Below are 12,482 nucleotides of genomic sequence, written 5' to 3' on the forward strand. Positions count from 1 at the left end.
GTTCCATCACCATCCACGTCAGCCTGAAAATTTATCATCATATGTTTTCAAACTTTTTCTTTTCATGTTGGAAATTTTTTTATTAACCTTAATAAATAATTTAATTATTTCATGTTGTAAAACGTTATTTCGTTCTGAATGGTGACATAATCAGCAGGAAAACTACTTTTAAGTTTTAAATTATTAATAAATTATTTGACGGTTTTTCATATATGTGAAAATCTCTTAAAATTTAAAATGCTACCGAATTACACTTTGAAAGTTAAAAATTTGATTTTTCCTATATATATCCTATATATATATATATGAATGCTATTCATTTTTCCTATATATATATATATAATGCTATTCATTTTTTATCAATTTGATAATAATCTATGACATGATACATAAAAGACATGATAAAGAACTAGGTCAACGTTCTACCCAAATAAAACCGTAAAGTCATCAGAGAAAAAGCTAATGGCTAACGTAAAGGCGGATTGTTTAGCTCGTTCCTCTAAAACTTTAGTTTCTAAAATTTCTTTTGTAAACTCTTTTCCTCCGGTTTGGGCAACCAACCTAAGAGTTCTCTTTTAATCTATTAATGTTTGGTTGAAAAAAAAAAAAAAAAAAAAAAAAAACTAATGGCTTTCAATGTTTGATCAAAGGAAGTAAAAGAACCGACAAGATCGTGATGGATGAATGAGTTATGTGGCCATGCTCGGTCTTACAGCTTTTTCCAGTTTCTCTCGCACACAACCATTTTCCCATTTATTCCCTCAAATTGTATAGTTTTAAATTGAGTTAAATTATATCATATTTTCCAAAAGATTAATAAAAGTCGTAACGCATTACAATTATTTTCCCCTCGTCATTCTTATGTGGTTGAGAATATTATGAGATTTTGCTTTGGACGAAAACAAAATTTAGGTAAAACATAGTTGTCTTAATTTCTTCGACCATTAGGTACGTAAGTGTGGCCCTGCGTATATGGCAAGCTAGAACTTCCAAAATATATGTAGTTTTTTCAAATAGACTGCGACATCCATCTGCTATACTTAGACAGAAAATGCTCAGCATCGTTATTCTCGGTTTTGAGTGGTGATATCTCAGTTAAAACCACTTTGGTTCACGATACATTAATGTATAATGTCGTCATAGACTCATATAATGCATATAGAAATATGTTTTCTTTGCATATAGGTGCAACACATAGAATATACTGGTCTCTTTCGTACTCACTTTTGTCGTCTTTCAACTTGTGAGTAAGAGTAAGGGCCGATATGTTTGACAAAAATTGCTTTAGATAATGTATATATTTTGGGTTTGGTATTTTTTTTTATATAAAAAATCTCAGTACTGAAATAATGACAGTTTTTATGCTTTTGTTGGCTTTCCATAACTAGATTTTTTTTTTTTTTTTTTTTTTTTTTTTTTTTTAACAACCCCATAACTCAAGAATTGATATGATCTCGTCAAATGTCTTAGTTTATAATATAAAATTTTTGGCATGGTTAGATGAAAATATCATCTCTCTAATTCTTCACTTTTTTCCTTCTCTTTTTTCTTTTTTTTTCTAAACTAAACATTACTTAGAAAATAATGAAACATCATATATATATATATACTAGAAGTCATCCCACGAATTTAGCTTACAATGTTGTTCAATTTTAGTAATTTGGAAATTATTAGTTTTTATTTGTTTACTAATTAATGGTTATTTTTGTGAATTCAAAAATATACTAATCATTTTAGTTTTTTTTTGGGTTCATTTGTTTAGTGTTACTTAAGTTTTACTTTTATATATAGTATTAGAGTATTTCAACACATGGAGAAAATTTTGATTGCATAGTAGAGTGTATAGTTTTTTCTCCTTTTAGATTTTCAATACATATTAGAGCATGTGCATTGGTGAGAGACTCATTAAATTTTTCATCATATGATATTATTTTTTAATGTAGAGAAATTTGAGAATATCTTTATAATATTGTGTATCCATTGGTGAGTTTCTCGTCAATATAATATTTTTATTTTTAATGTAACTTAATATTTTTAATATAAATTTATTTGAATACTTATTTTGTTATTTTTCTTTCATTTTGATCTTAAATAATAAATACAAAATTATTAATATTTTAAAACATATTAAATTGCTTATTAATTATATTTAATTATATTAAGTAGTTATATTTCATAATATATATGTATTATCAGTAATAAAATTATATATACTAATATAGTTTGTGAAAGTTTCACGATACTTATTTTTTTACAACTTTCATAATTTCTTTAATCATACTAATATTTTTATTGTATCAACTAATATTAATTTTAAATAATATAAATATATTGTTTAAAATTATGCATAATGGAACTTGTTAGAAAGCTAATTGTACTTTATGCCTTATAAAAATTTTGAAAATTAAAAAATAACAAAATAAACTATTTAATTAAGATTTTAAACTTTTGTGGATTTTGTTTATTATAATTAAAAAATCTAGCTACTTAGATGTGTCATTATATGTTAAATCTTGAGAATCAATTTTCCCTTTTCCAATTAAAATAATATTATTCTTTTTTATTTATTTTAATTATTAGAAACTCTATGACGAACTACCAATGCACATGGTCTTAAGCATTCACCATCTTTTTTCTTTTGTCGCTTGTGTTTGCACAATTTCTTTTACCAGTTCGAAATCTATAGAAAAATGTAATTTTGAAAATATAACTTACATGAATACAATCTAAATATGAAATTTAGATAAACAAAAATGAAATTAATAAATATTTTTACCAGTTAATTTTTAGTGAGGTAAAAAATGCAATCACATTGCTCCCTCATAATATAATTTATTATTTATACATTCTAATACAAATTAAAATTGTTTTTACGAAATTTTAATAATGAAAATGAATCCAAGTAAATAAAGTTATAAAAATTTACACTAATTTTTGGATAAGTATAAACATGCAATGGTTTTATTTCATCATCATCATAGATGCAATTGAATAAAATGAATAATCATTTTGTCGTATCTACTTAGAAGAAAAACCATAGAATATTATAATGTCAAATGTCATAATAATATAATTTCTTAGAAAGTAAACTATTATATGTGAAAGTGGAAAATGTTGTAGGAATTTTTTTTTGTTCTTTTATTTCTAAGATGGTTAGTTCTAAAGCTATTTGATACTAAGATTCTTAAAAATATATGATACCAATATACAATTAGCATATACTACTCAAAATTATAGAAGTCAAATTAATCAGATATAGTATAGAAAAATGGAACTCATATCATACCATGACATAAAAATACATCACAAGCTTAACAACATGATTTTTTAAGCATATGATATAAGCATACAATTTTCCTTTTTTATAATAGTTTTAAATATGTTTTTTTTTTCTTAAAGATGAATTCTCATATGCATCGTCCAATACCACATGAATATCCAAAAGGGAAAAAAAATTGAAATTCTAAAATATAAGAAAAGAACAAAACCTAACATACCCAACATATTAAATCATGATATAGTTCATTTTTCTCATGACGTAGTAATATTAACAGTTTAACAAAACCAACAAACACGACAACCCTGAAGTAAAAATAAAAAATGATTCAAGGTTCTACCCATAGGTCGAGCAAGTGAAGTTAAAGATTAGGGCATCAATTTTTTTAGGACATATTTTAGGCCAAAAGTTTTAGGTTTTTTTATGTAGGAAAATATTAAAATTAAAATTATAAGTTCAGTTATTAACTCTAAAAAAAAAGTTTCCATATTCGAAAAGTTTTAAAAGAATAATGAGTTATTTGGCAATATAATATTTATTTTCGTATATATATTTAAATGAACATAAAAACATTAAAAAAAACAAATGTGAGCAAGAAAAAAACTAACTAATATATGAAAATAATGAAAATAATTTTTTATATTAGTATATTTTATAATTTTGTTTACAATAATAAAAAATGGGGTTTTTAAAAATATTGGCGTATGACATCCTAAATTGTCGGACCAGCTCATGGAGAGTAGGAAAGACATACATAAACACTCCAATGAATAAATAAATTTGTCAAACATTCTCACAAAATGTTTTTTTATGTAGTATTAATGTGAACAACAAACATGATAACCTGTAAAAATAATTTAAAAATTATTCAAGAATACCTATTGAAATTTGGAAAGATATATAAAAAATAATTATTCTTTATAGGAACCTAATGACTGAAATTAAACAATAATAACTGAAAAATTGTATTAAAAAGAGAGTAATTAGGGATTGAATTCTAATTTCATGGAAAACGGAATGAATTCTACTTTTATGGAAAAAAATTTTGTAAGATGTAACGGGAATAAATGAGTAAGCATTTATCAAATTACTTACAGAAAACATCCACCATTAGATTATATAAGATTAAATTAAACTAAGCAGAAATAAAAATCCAAAAATTTATGAATTTATAAGAGAATTTTGAGAACACATAAACATCCCACAATCTAACATAATCTAGAATCTTTTCTTGCCTATGAATCATTTATAAGATTGAAACCCAGAAATAAATTTTATACATAATTTAGATACTGTTTTTGCCCTGAATCATACATAAAATTGAAACCCATATGTAATTTCAAAATAAACTAAAATGAAACCACAAACTTATAAATTGTGGCTTTAGATGATAAGGGATCTACAACTGGTTCTTATTGAAGAAGAGAAAAAAAAATGTTAAGAGTTTTTTTGTTTGTTTTATGGGCCTCTAATTACTTAGGTCCAAAATACAAATGAATTTAATTAATTAGATCCAAACACAAAAGAAGACAGGTATTAGATAGATAACATGCCAAGTGTCATATTCTTAGCAAAAGCTGAAAAAAACCTTTTCAATATAGTCACTTTTCATATAACTTATTTGATAAAATGTATTTTCCTAAGTCCTAACTTTCTCATCGGCCCGCTTGAACCTACTTCCAGTCTAACAAGTCACATGCATGCGAGAGACCTTTTCACTAAATCAATTATTCCTCAATATACATCTAAAACATGAGCTCTAAAAAAAATGAAGTGTCTAATATTTGAAATGTTTAGTGATGTCTTATGATATTTCAACGACAATGTTTTAACAATCAAAGATCCCAAACCAGATTTTAGCTCGATATCATATATAATTATATATTTTTTTACAATAGGAAGCATATATCATAACATATAATATTAAAACACAAAGATCAAGATCATCAAACTTGTATAGAGAAGAGAGGAGGAAGATCAGAGATAGTTCGAGAAGAAGAAGATGAAGAAGAAGAAGAACACAAGAAACGTTTAAAAGATTTGAGGAAACGAGAGATGAGATTATTGCAGACACAACTGTTGTGCTTCCTCAGCTTCCTTAGCTTCTTACCAATTCTCATTCGAATCCCAACCACTCGGATCATAATCAACGGTCCAGATGATCTCCTCCTCTGTTGCAGCTGTCTGGTCTTGTTGTCGGCTCGTTCTAAGACCTTCTGGATTAGGAACTGAGCTCTTCTGTGAATTAGCTCCTGTGGGTCTTCTTTCTCCATCTTTGTGTACTCGTACGGACGATTCTTCACCATTAATGCCATTGATTGATCTTTTTTGAGTTCTTGTTCTGTTGAAGGATTAAGAAAGATTGAGTAGGCTATAATAACATGAAGTACACAAACATTTATAGTATGAGAGGGAGGGAGAGAGAAGGAGAGACCATGTGAGGATTATTAATTAGGTATATGACTATACGAGTTATATTAATGTGCACATACATTTGTATTAAATTATATATTATTTTCTAAATTTGCCTGCCAATACTATTCACTCACACACGCATATATAAAACACAGCGTAATTATTTCTCTGATTAATAATCCTTTCATTCATTAAAAATTTTGAACATATTAATGTCATTCCACGATGAACCATTAAACCTGCAGGGAAAGTTATAAATTATAAAAAGGCTTTTTTCTTGGACTGTAAATGTAAAAAAACTCGAGTCATAGAAAATTATCTCCTAAAAATATAAGATTGACTACCTCAGATTTTAAGAAAGCCATTTTATCTATAAATTATACCATCTATATTATAGAAAGAAAAAAAAAAAGAGAAGAAAAAAGAGAATTATTTTCTATATCTTTTCATACTTTCAATTTCACAAACAAAAAAAGAGAGGTGAAATGATGTAAATCAGTTAATATCATGCATGGATAAACTTTTTAGTCTCGGTTAATTAGTTTGATATGGTTTATCAAGATTAAAACAACGTTAATGGCGGCCGTGTCCTGTCCATAACATTGATAAATTTAGCAAGCTTTGACCTCATATGATTATAAAAATCATTATTGACCTTTGGTATATGTTAATTATATGTTAAGTTTGCTTTGGTTTTTTTGCCTTTTGGTGGCATTTAGATGGCACGACTTGCATGCATGTAACTCTCCTTTTTTTTTTCTAAGGTATCCGATGATGGAAGCAACATGATAAGGAATCTCCCATTAATAATATATTACATTAAATAATGTATTACTCGATGAATATCCAACGACTAAGTAAAACGAATGAACAGCACCGTGAGTAATTAATATTCTTTATCAAAAGTATTTTGAAAATGGTGAAACGTAGATGACAAATACAATTCGCTATAGCATTTTGGTTGTTCTAATTTCTAAGCAATATTTGATATAAAATAATTTCTGTAAGAAAAACTCAAATTTATATATAAATTTCAGCATTTGAATTGAAGAAATCGAACGTTCATACTAGTTTAATAAAATTTAAATATTATATATAGTGCATTACTAGTTGCTTGGAACTTGGAAGTTTGTTTTCGGTCGTATATGAAATAGGTAAACAAATTTTTTTTACATACGCTATATATGAAGCTGTGAAGGAAGTGATGAGTTAGAAAGAATTACATTTGTACACGATTAGATCTGGATACAATCAAACACAACTTTTTCACCACTAATCATCATTCGTCAGACGCAATTATGTGAAACTAAAAATAATCGGAAAAAAAATACATAATCCTATATCGTAGCTGACGCATTTATTTCATACAGCATGCCGGCAAAAACGTCAACATAAATTAAAGAAAAATGAAAAGACAAAATTTTCCACCGGCATTAAGCTTTGAAAATTATTTTTCTGTCATCTCATATGCTAGTGCTACTAATTGTAATAATAAAGAAAAAATAATGATGATGATAATGAAAAACAAAACAAACGGTGTCATAAATAATGATGGGGACAAGGTGAGTTCAGATCTGTGTGAGTGATTACTTGAAAAGTCAACTCACCGGCTAAACTCGGCTTTTGCCAGCTCTCTCTCTCTCTAACGCTTCTTTAGCTCAATCATATGAAACAATGCTCTTGTATAGTTGGAATAAGCTACAATTTTTCTATGTATTTTGTAATAGAAACTAATGCAACTAATTGTTTAGAACAACCATTTTTTGGATTTGAATTTTGTAACAAGGGTTATTTTCTTAACATTCAACTTTTATTTAGGTTTTTTTTTTTAAAAAAAAAAATTCTCAATTTAAGTAGGGTGAAATGAAATAAGAGTAGAGTATTTTACATAATCCAATTAAAACATTGAGCTATTTTTTAAAAGTTGTCCCTAAAAAATAACTCAAAATTTTTTTACTATGTTTACCCGAATCATACCTTGTTTTTTTAATTTTAATCGCACCAAATTATATATATTTAAAAAAACGAAAAAGGAAAATAATAATAAATTATAAACAATAATGAATTCATGTTTCTTTAAACGGGCCTGTGTAAGAAGGAATGCACATACGATTTTAATCTACGTGTAACCATTGGACTATAAAAAATTTATTCATTAGTCCACAAGCCCATAAATCATACGTTGAGGTTGTTGAATAGACTCAAGTTCCCAACAGACGGTGTGGATGCTCTGAGTCCGAGTCCGAAAGACGCAAAAGATTTGTGGGGATAGGAGGTAGTTGACACGTGATTAAGTATAACCCTGCGTGGAGCGTGGTTGTTGGCTATGCATTATTTTTTTTGTTTTGATGTGCCCCACTCCCCACTTTGGATACAACGTACATGATGTCGTTAATGAGCTCGACGTTTTCTACAGAACACAATAAATAAAAGCCTCCATACATTATCACAATTTTTTGTTTCCAAGGTTTTATCTCTTCTTTCTTTTAAGAAATTTTATGCTTTCTTGTGATTGTGTTACACTAACACTGTTGATTTCATAATCTCAGATTCTAAAAAAAAAAAATGGCTGAAGAATCTTTATTAGTACATTCTCATACAGAAGATTTATCAAATGCTTCTCCTACTAAATCTTCTTCACTTCTGTCTGAAATATCAAATGCTTCCACGAGACCTTTCGTTCTTGCCTTCATTGCATGTTCTTCTGGTGCCTTCAGCTATGGTTGCATTGTGAGTTCAGTTTAAAAGAACAAAAAAAAAATCAGATCGAAATCAAAATTGGGTTAATGGCATGTTTTCAGTTTTAAATCTCAACCAACCAAATATTTTGTTTCTACAGGTTGGGTATACGGCTCCTACACAGACCAGTATCATGAAAGACTTGAATCTATCCATAGCTGATGCAAGTGTTCAATTATTACTTTGCTCTTTTGGTTTATTCCGGTTATCTGTTTCTGGTTTGATTGGATTTGGTTATGGCTCGGCTAATTTTCAATTATTTGTTTTTTTTTGTCGTTCTTATCAGTTTTCATTTTTTGGATCGATATTGACGGTAGGGGTAATCCTTGGAGCATTGGTTTGCGGGAAATTAGCAGATTTGGTTGGTCGTTTCTACGTAAGTTTCCAATTCAAAAACAATGGTTAAGTTCTCTCGGTTTACAAATTTTAATTATTCAGTTAGGTGTGTAAACCCATCTTTTTTTCTTGAACTAGACGATATGGATTACAACCACTCTCTTTTTACTCGGCTGGTTCGCTATTGCATGTGCCAAGGTTTGTGATTTTCTCATTATTCTTTTAATTATGAAATTAATGCCGTTGTTAAATTAACTCAATAAGTGATTTTAATTATCTTAAATATATTTTTTCTTATTATTCTTTTTTTTTTTTTTTTTTTTGACAAAAGGATGCATGGCTGCTCGATGTTGGAAGGTTATTGCAAGGGATTTCGGGAGGAATTATCACATATTTGGTATGAATAAATAATTAAAAAAAGTCTAATCAATAGTTGGCAAAAAAAAAAAAAGTCTAATCAATAAAAAAATACCTTGAAATACTCTAAAACAAGTCTAATTAGATTTAATCATTCCTCAATCTAAGTTTTGTGGATTTGTTGCTAGTTTAAGGTCTCTCTGTTGGCAATGTTGGACATAAAATGTGTAGTTTATTTTCCCCCGAAAATTAACCTTTCAACAAAAAAACCTTTGTTTTGATTTTGGTTTAGTAGGGTTATTATATGTTCTCTGATATTTTGGTCTGACAACTCTGATGCATGGTGGGTAATATATATACCATTCTTTGTTTGTAAATGTACGTGTTTAGTTTTAGAGGTGATTATGAGTAACGTTGACATTTGGATTTTTTACTGAAAAACGAGATTTTCAAATAGGATTCTGGTAATTTCTTGGCATGGACTTTGTAATAAAGCATATAATCTCTGAAAATGATTTAATCACAGGGGCCTATTTACATCAGCGAGGTAGCACCAAAAAACTTACGAGGAACTGCTTCTTCCTTGGTGCAGGTAAGCTTATGAGAACCAAAATCCTTAAAAACTATTATAAAAAATGTAATTACCTTCCTACAATACAAGTTTTTGAATGTTCTACAGTTATTCATTGGTGTTGGTATATCGGTCTTTTATGTACTTGGAACACTCGTTGATTGGCGCAATTTAGCCATTTTGGGTATGTAAAGGAGACTGGTTCATATCAATTCACAGATCGAACATTCTTGTTTGTTTCCTTCAAAGGAGACATAATATTGTACTAATGATTTTGTGTTCTGTCATTATTGGACAGGATCTATACCTTCTCTAGTGGTTCTACCTCTTCTTTTCTTCGTCCCAGAATCTCCTAGATGGCTAGTAAGCACTTGTTTGTTTTATCCATTTGCATTTGCTTGTTTGGTCAAAATACATTTGCATTTACGCTTGTGTTCACATGCTTAGTTTCATATATAGGATTCCAGTGTCCTTATATACTACTCTAGGTCGTCCCGTTAAACTTCACATGTGAACATAACATTGCGTTATTAAAAAAATCAGATAAAAAAATCAGATCCTGTTTGCTTAGCATAATCTCTTCTTTCCTTTTCCAACCCATAAATACGATAAAAGTACCAAAGGCTTATAAAATACTCTTATCATTGACAAAATCTGTTTGTAGGCTAAAGTGGGAAGGGGGAAGGAGGTTGAGGCGGTTTTGTTAAGCCTGCGAGGAGCAAAGTCTGATGTATCAGATGAAGCAACACATATATTAGTAAGGATATATAAATATATATGCACTGAATAGTCATGATACAATATATGATAGATCCATATATATATATATATATATATATATATATATTACATTGATTTCCCAACATTTTGATGATTATCAGGAATATGCACAGCATGTTGAGGAACAACAAGACGTTGAGGGACATGGTTTCTTCAAATTGTTCCAGCGAAAATACGCGTTGCCACTTACTGTAAGTAACTCTTCAAAAAGAGGTTAAAATTAAAACTGAAATTGAAAACATTATTGTCTTTGCATTTTCTTGATTATATTATTTAACACATTGTTTTACACAGATTGGAGTTGTTCTTATATCTATGCCTCAGCTTGGAGGTCTTAATGGTTATACTTTTTACACTGATACCATTTTTACCTCTATTGGTAAATAAAACCTTATTCTTCTTCTTCTTTCATATATCTTTTTTTTTTTCGAACAATCAATAATTATCTGATTTAACAGGTGTATCAAGTGAAGTTGGATTCATATTGACATCTATTGTTCAGGTTGTACTATTGTAAGATCACAAAGCATCACTATAAGTCATACATATTATTCTTTTTTTTTTTTTCGCTTAACACACAATACATATTCTTTTAACGATCATTTAAAGCACATTCTTGTAGATGTGTGGAGGCATTTTAGGTGTTGTGCTTGTGGATATATCCGGAAGACGTTCTCTCTTACTGGTAAACAAAAATTAAAACCGAAACCGCAAGTGTAATTAAATAACCAAATCGATAGGTCTTTTTGAGAGATTTCTTTCAAAAAATATTTTTTTGGGGAGTGATTGTAGGTTTCTCAAGCTGGAATGTTCTTGGGTTGTCTTGCAACAGCCATCTCATTCTTCTTGCAGGCATGCTTTACTAATCTATATACTATACTAAACCGGTGGCTTGGTTTCAATATTAAAAAATCGGTATGTAATCTTTCTTTTTTTTTCTTTTCTTACTCATGCAGAAGAACAATTGGTGGGATAATGGAACACCAATATTGGCTCTCATTAGTGTTATGGTAATTAATAAACAGTTTTAATCAGAAGACAATTATTTAAACAATGCCAAAACTATGAAATTGTGTTTTGTGTATTTATCGTATTAGGTGTATTTTGGATCATACGGATTAGGCATGGGACCGATACCATGGATGATAGCATCAGAGGTAAATTAAACAAAATTTTAAAAAAAAGAAAAAAAAAATCAAAATAGCTACATTGTTAATTTATTGTAAATTAAGTATTCAGTTTTTTTACCATTATCTTTGTTAGATTTATCCAGTAGACGTGAAAGGAGCAGCAGGCACAGTGTGTAACTTGGTCAGCTCTATAAACTCATGGCTTGTTACTTACTCCTTCAATTTCTTGCTTCAATGGAGTTCCACAGGTAAGTAATTAGTCTATACTATATATATATATATATTATACACACAACAATTTTAATAAACTATCTACAAATTAATGATCTTCTTTATGCATGAACTTGGGAAATAAAACTATTATATTGCAGGAACATTTGTGATATTTGCGGCAGTGATGTGCATTGGATATGTGTTCACTGCAAAGCTTGTTCCAGAGACCAAAGGCAAATCTTTAGAAGAAATTCAATCTCTTTTCACCGATTCTCCTTCTGAAGATTCGACAATTTTCTGAAAAGATAGTTAAACTTTGACTTCTAGCTATTAGCTAGATTGAGACAACAAAGTGGTTCTTGATATGCTTTTTACGATTGGCCCATGTGCGAATTAATATGTTAAATATTCCCATAAATTACGTAGGGTTTGATCGCCCAAGTTATATAAATTAAGTAAAAAAAAATTTAATCGCGCGAAATTATATTTTAAAAAAAAAAGGGAAAAAGGAAAATAAGAATAAACAATAATGAATATACATGCTTCTATAAATGGGTCTGTGTAACAAGAAGTGCCCAAGTTATTTAAATATACACGTGGAATCATTGGACTATAAAAATCATTAGGCCACAAGTAAACAAGCCCATAAAACATATGTTGAAAC

At 28.7% G+C, this 12,482-nt stretch overlaps 2 protein-coding genes across 10 annotated transcripts; one reads left to right on the top strand and one right to left on the bottom strand.

Moving 5' to 3' along the window:
• Nucleotides 1-5,103: 5,103 nt before the first annotated feature.
• Nucleotides 5,104-5,719, bottom strand: LOC104709730 (uncharacterized). Its single transcript, XM_087460960.1, has one exon. The coding sequence runs from the start codon at nt 5,590-5,592 to the stop codon at nt 5,224-5,226; it is 369 nt and encodes a 122-aa protein (XP_087317086.1). The 5' UTR covers nt 5,593-5,719; the 3' UTR covers nt 5,104-5,223.
• Nucleotides 5,720-8,014: 2,295 nt separating this feature from the next.
• On the top strand, nt 8,015-12,344 carry LOC104707620 (sugar transporter ERD6-like 14). 9 transcript variants are annotated; one of them, XM_087462379.1, is made up of 19 exons: nt 8,071-8,159; nt 8,242-8,422; nt 8,532-8,594; nt 8,718-8,807; nt 8,906-8,965; nt 9,099-9,164; nt 9,651-9,716; nt 9,804-9,879; nt 9,994-10,058; nt 10,360-10,452; nt 10,577-10,666; nt 10,770-10,854; nt 10,934-10,977; nt 11,098-11,160; nt 11,268-11,327; nt 11,432-11,485; nt 11,573-11,632; nt 11,739-11,853; nt 11,977-12,344. In XM_087462379.1, the coding sequence occupies exons 2-19, from the start codon at nt 8,258-8,260 to the stop codon at nt 12,117-12,119; spliced, it is 1,458 nt and encodes a 485-aa protein (XP_087318505.1). In that variant the 5' UTR covers nt 8,071-8,159; nt 8,242-8,257; the 3' UTR covers nt 12,120-12,344. The 9 variants fall into 9 exon arrangements, 5 of the variants coding, with proteins under 5 accessions (XP_010422296.1, XP_087318502.1, XP_087318504.1 ...); XR_015564128.1 differs by having other exon boundaries at nt 8,089-8,159; nt 10,934-10,988; XM_010423994.3 differs by having other exon boundaries at nt 8,015-8,422.
• Nucleotides 12,345-12,482: the final 138 nt, after the last annotated feature.

The sequence above is a fragment of the Camelina sativa genome, chromosome 8 (genome assembly GCF_030686135.1).
Source record: "Camelina sativa cultivar CO46 ecotype springtype chromosome 8, ASM3068613v1".
Taxonomy (NCBI): domain Eukaryota; kingdom Viridiplantae; phylum Streptophyta; class Magnoliopsida; order Brassicales; family Brassicaceae; genus Camelina; species Camelina sativa.

Coding starts and splice junctions, on each gene's coding strand:
- LOC104707620 (XM_087462376.1), top strand. CDS start 8,258: ATGGCTGAAGAATCTTTATTAGTACATTCTCATACAGAAGATTTATCA. Junction 10,059..10,359: donor CAGAATCTCCTAGATGGCTA/GTAAGCACTTGT, acceptor ATCTGTTTGTAG/GCTAAAGTGGGAAGGGGGAA. Junction 10,667..10,769: donor AATACGCGTTGCCACTTACT/GTAAGTAACTCT, acceptor TGTTTTACACAG/ATTGGAGTTGTTCTTATATC.
- LOC104709730 (XM_087460960.1), bottom strand. CDS start 5,592: ATGGCATTAATGGTGAAGAATCGTCCGTACGAGTACACAAAGATGGAG.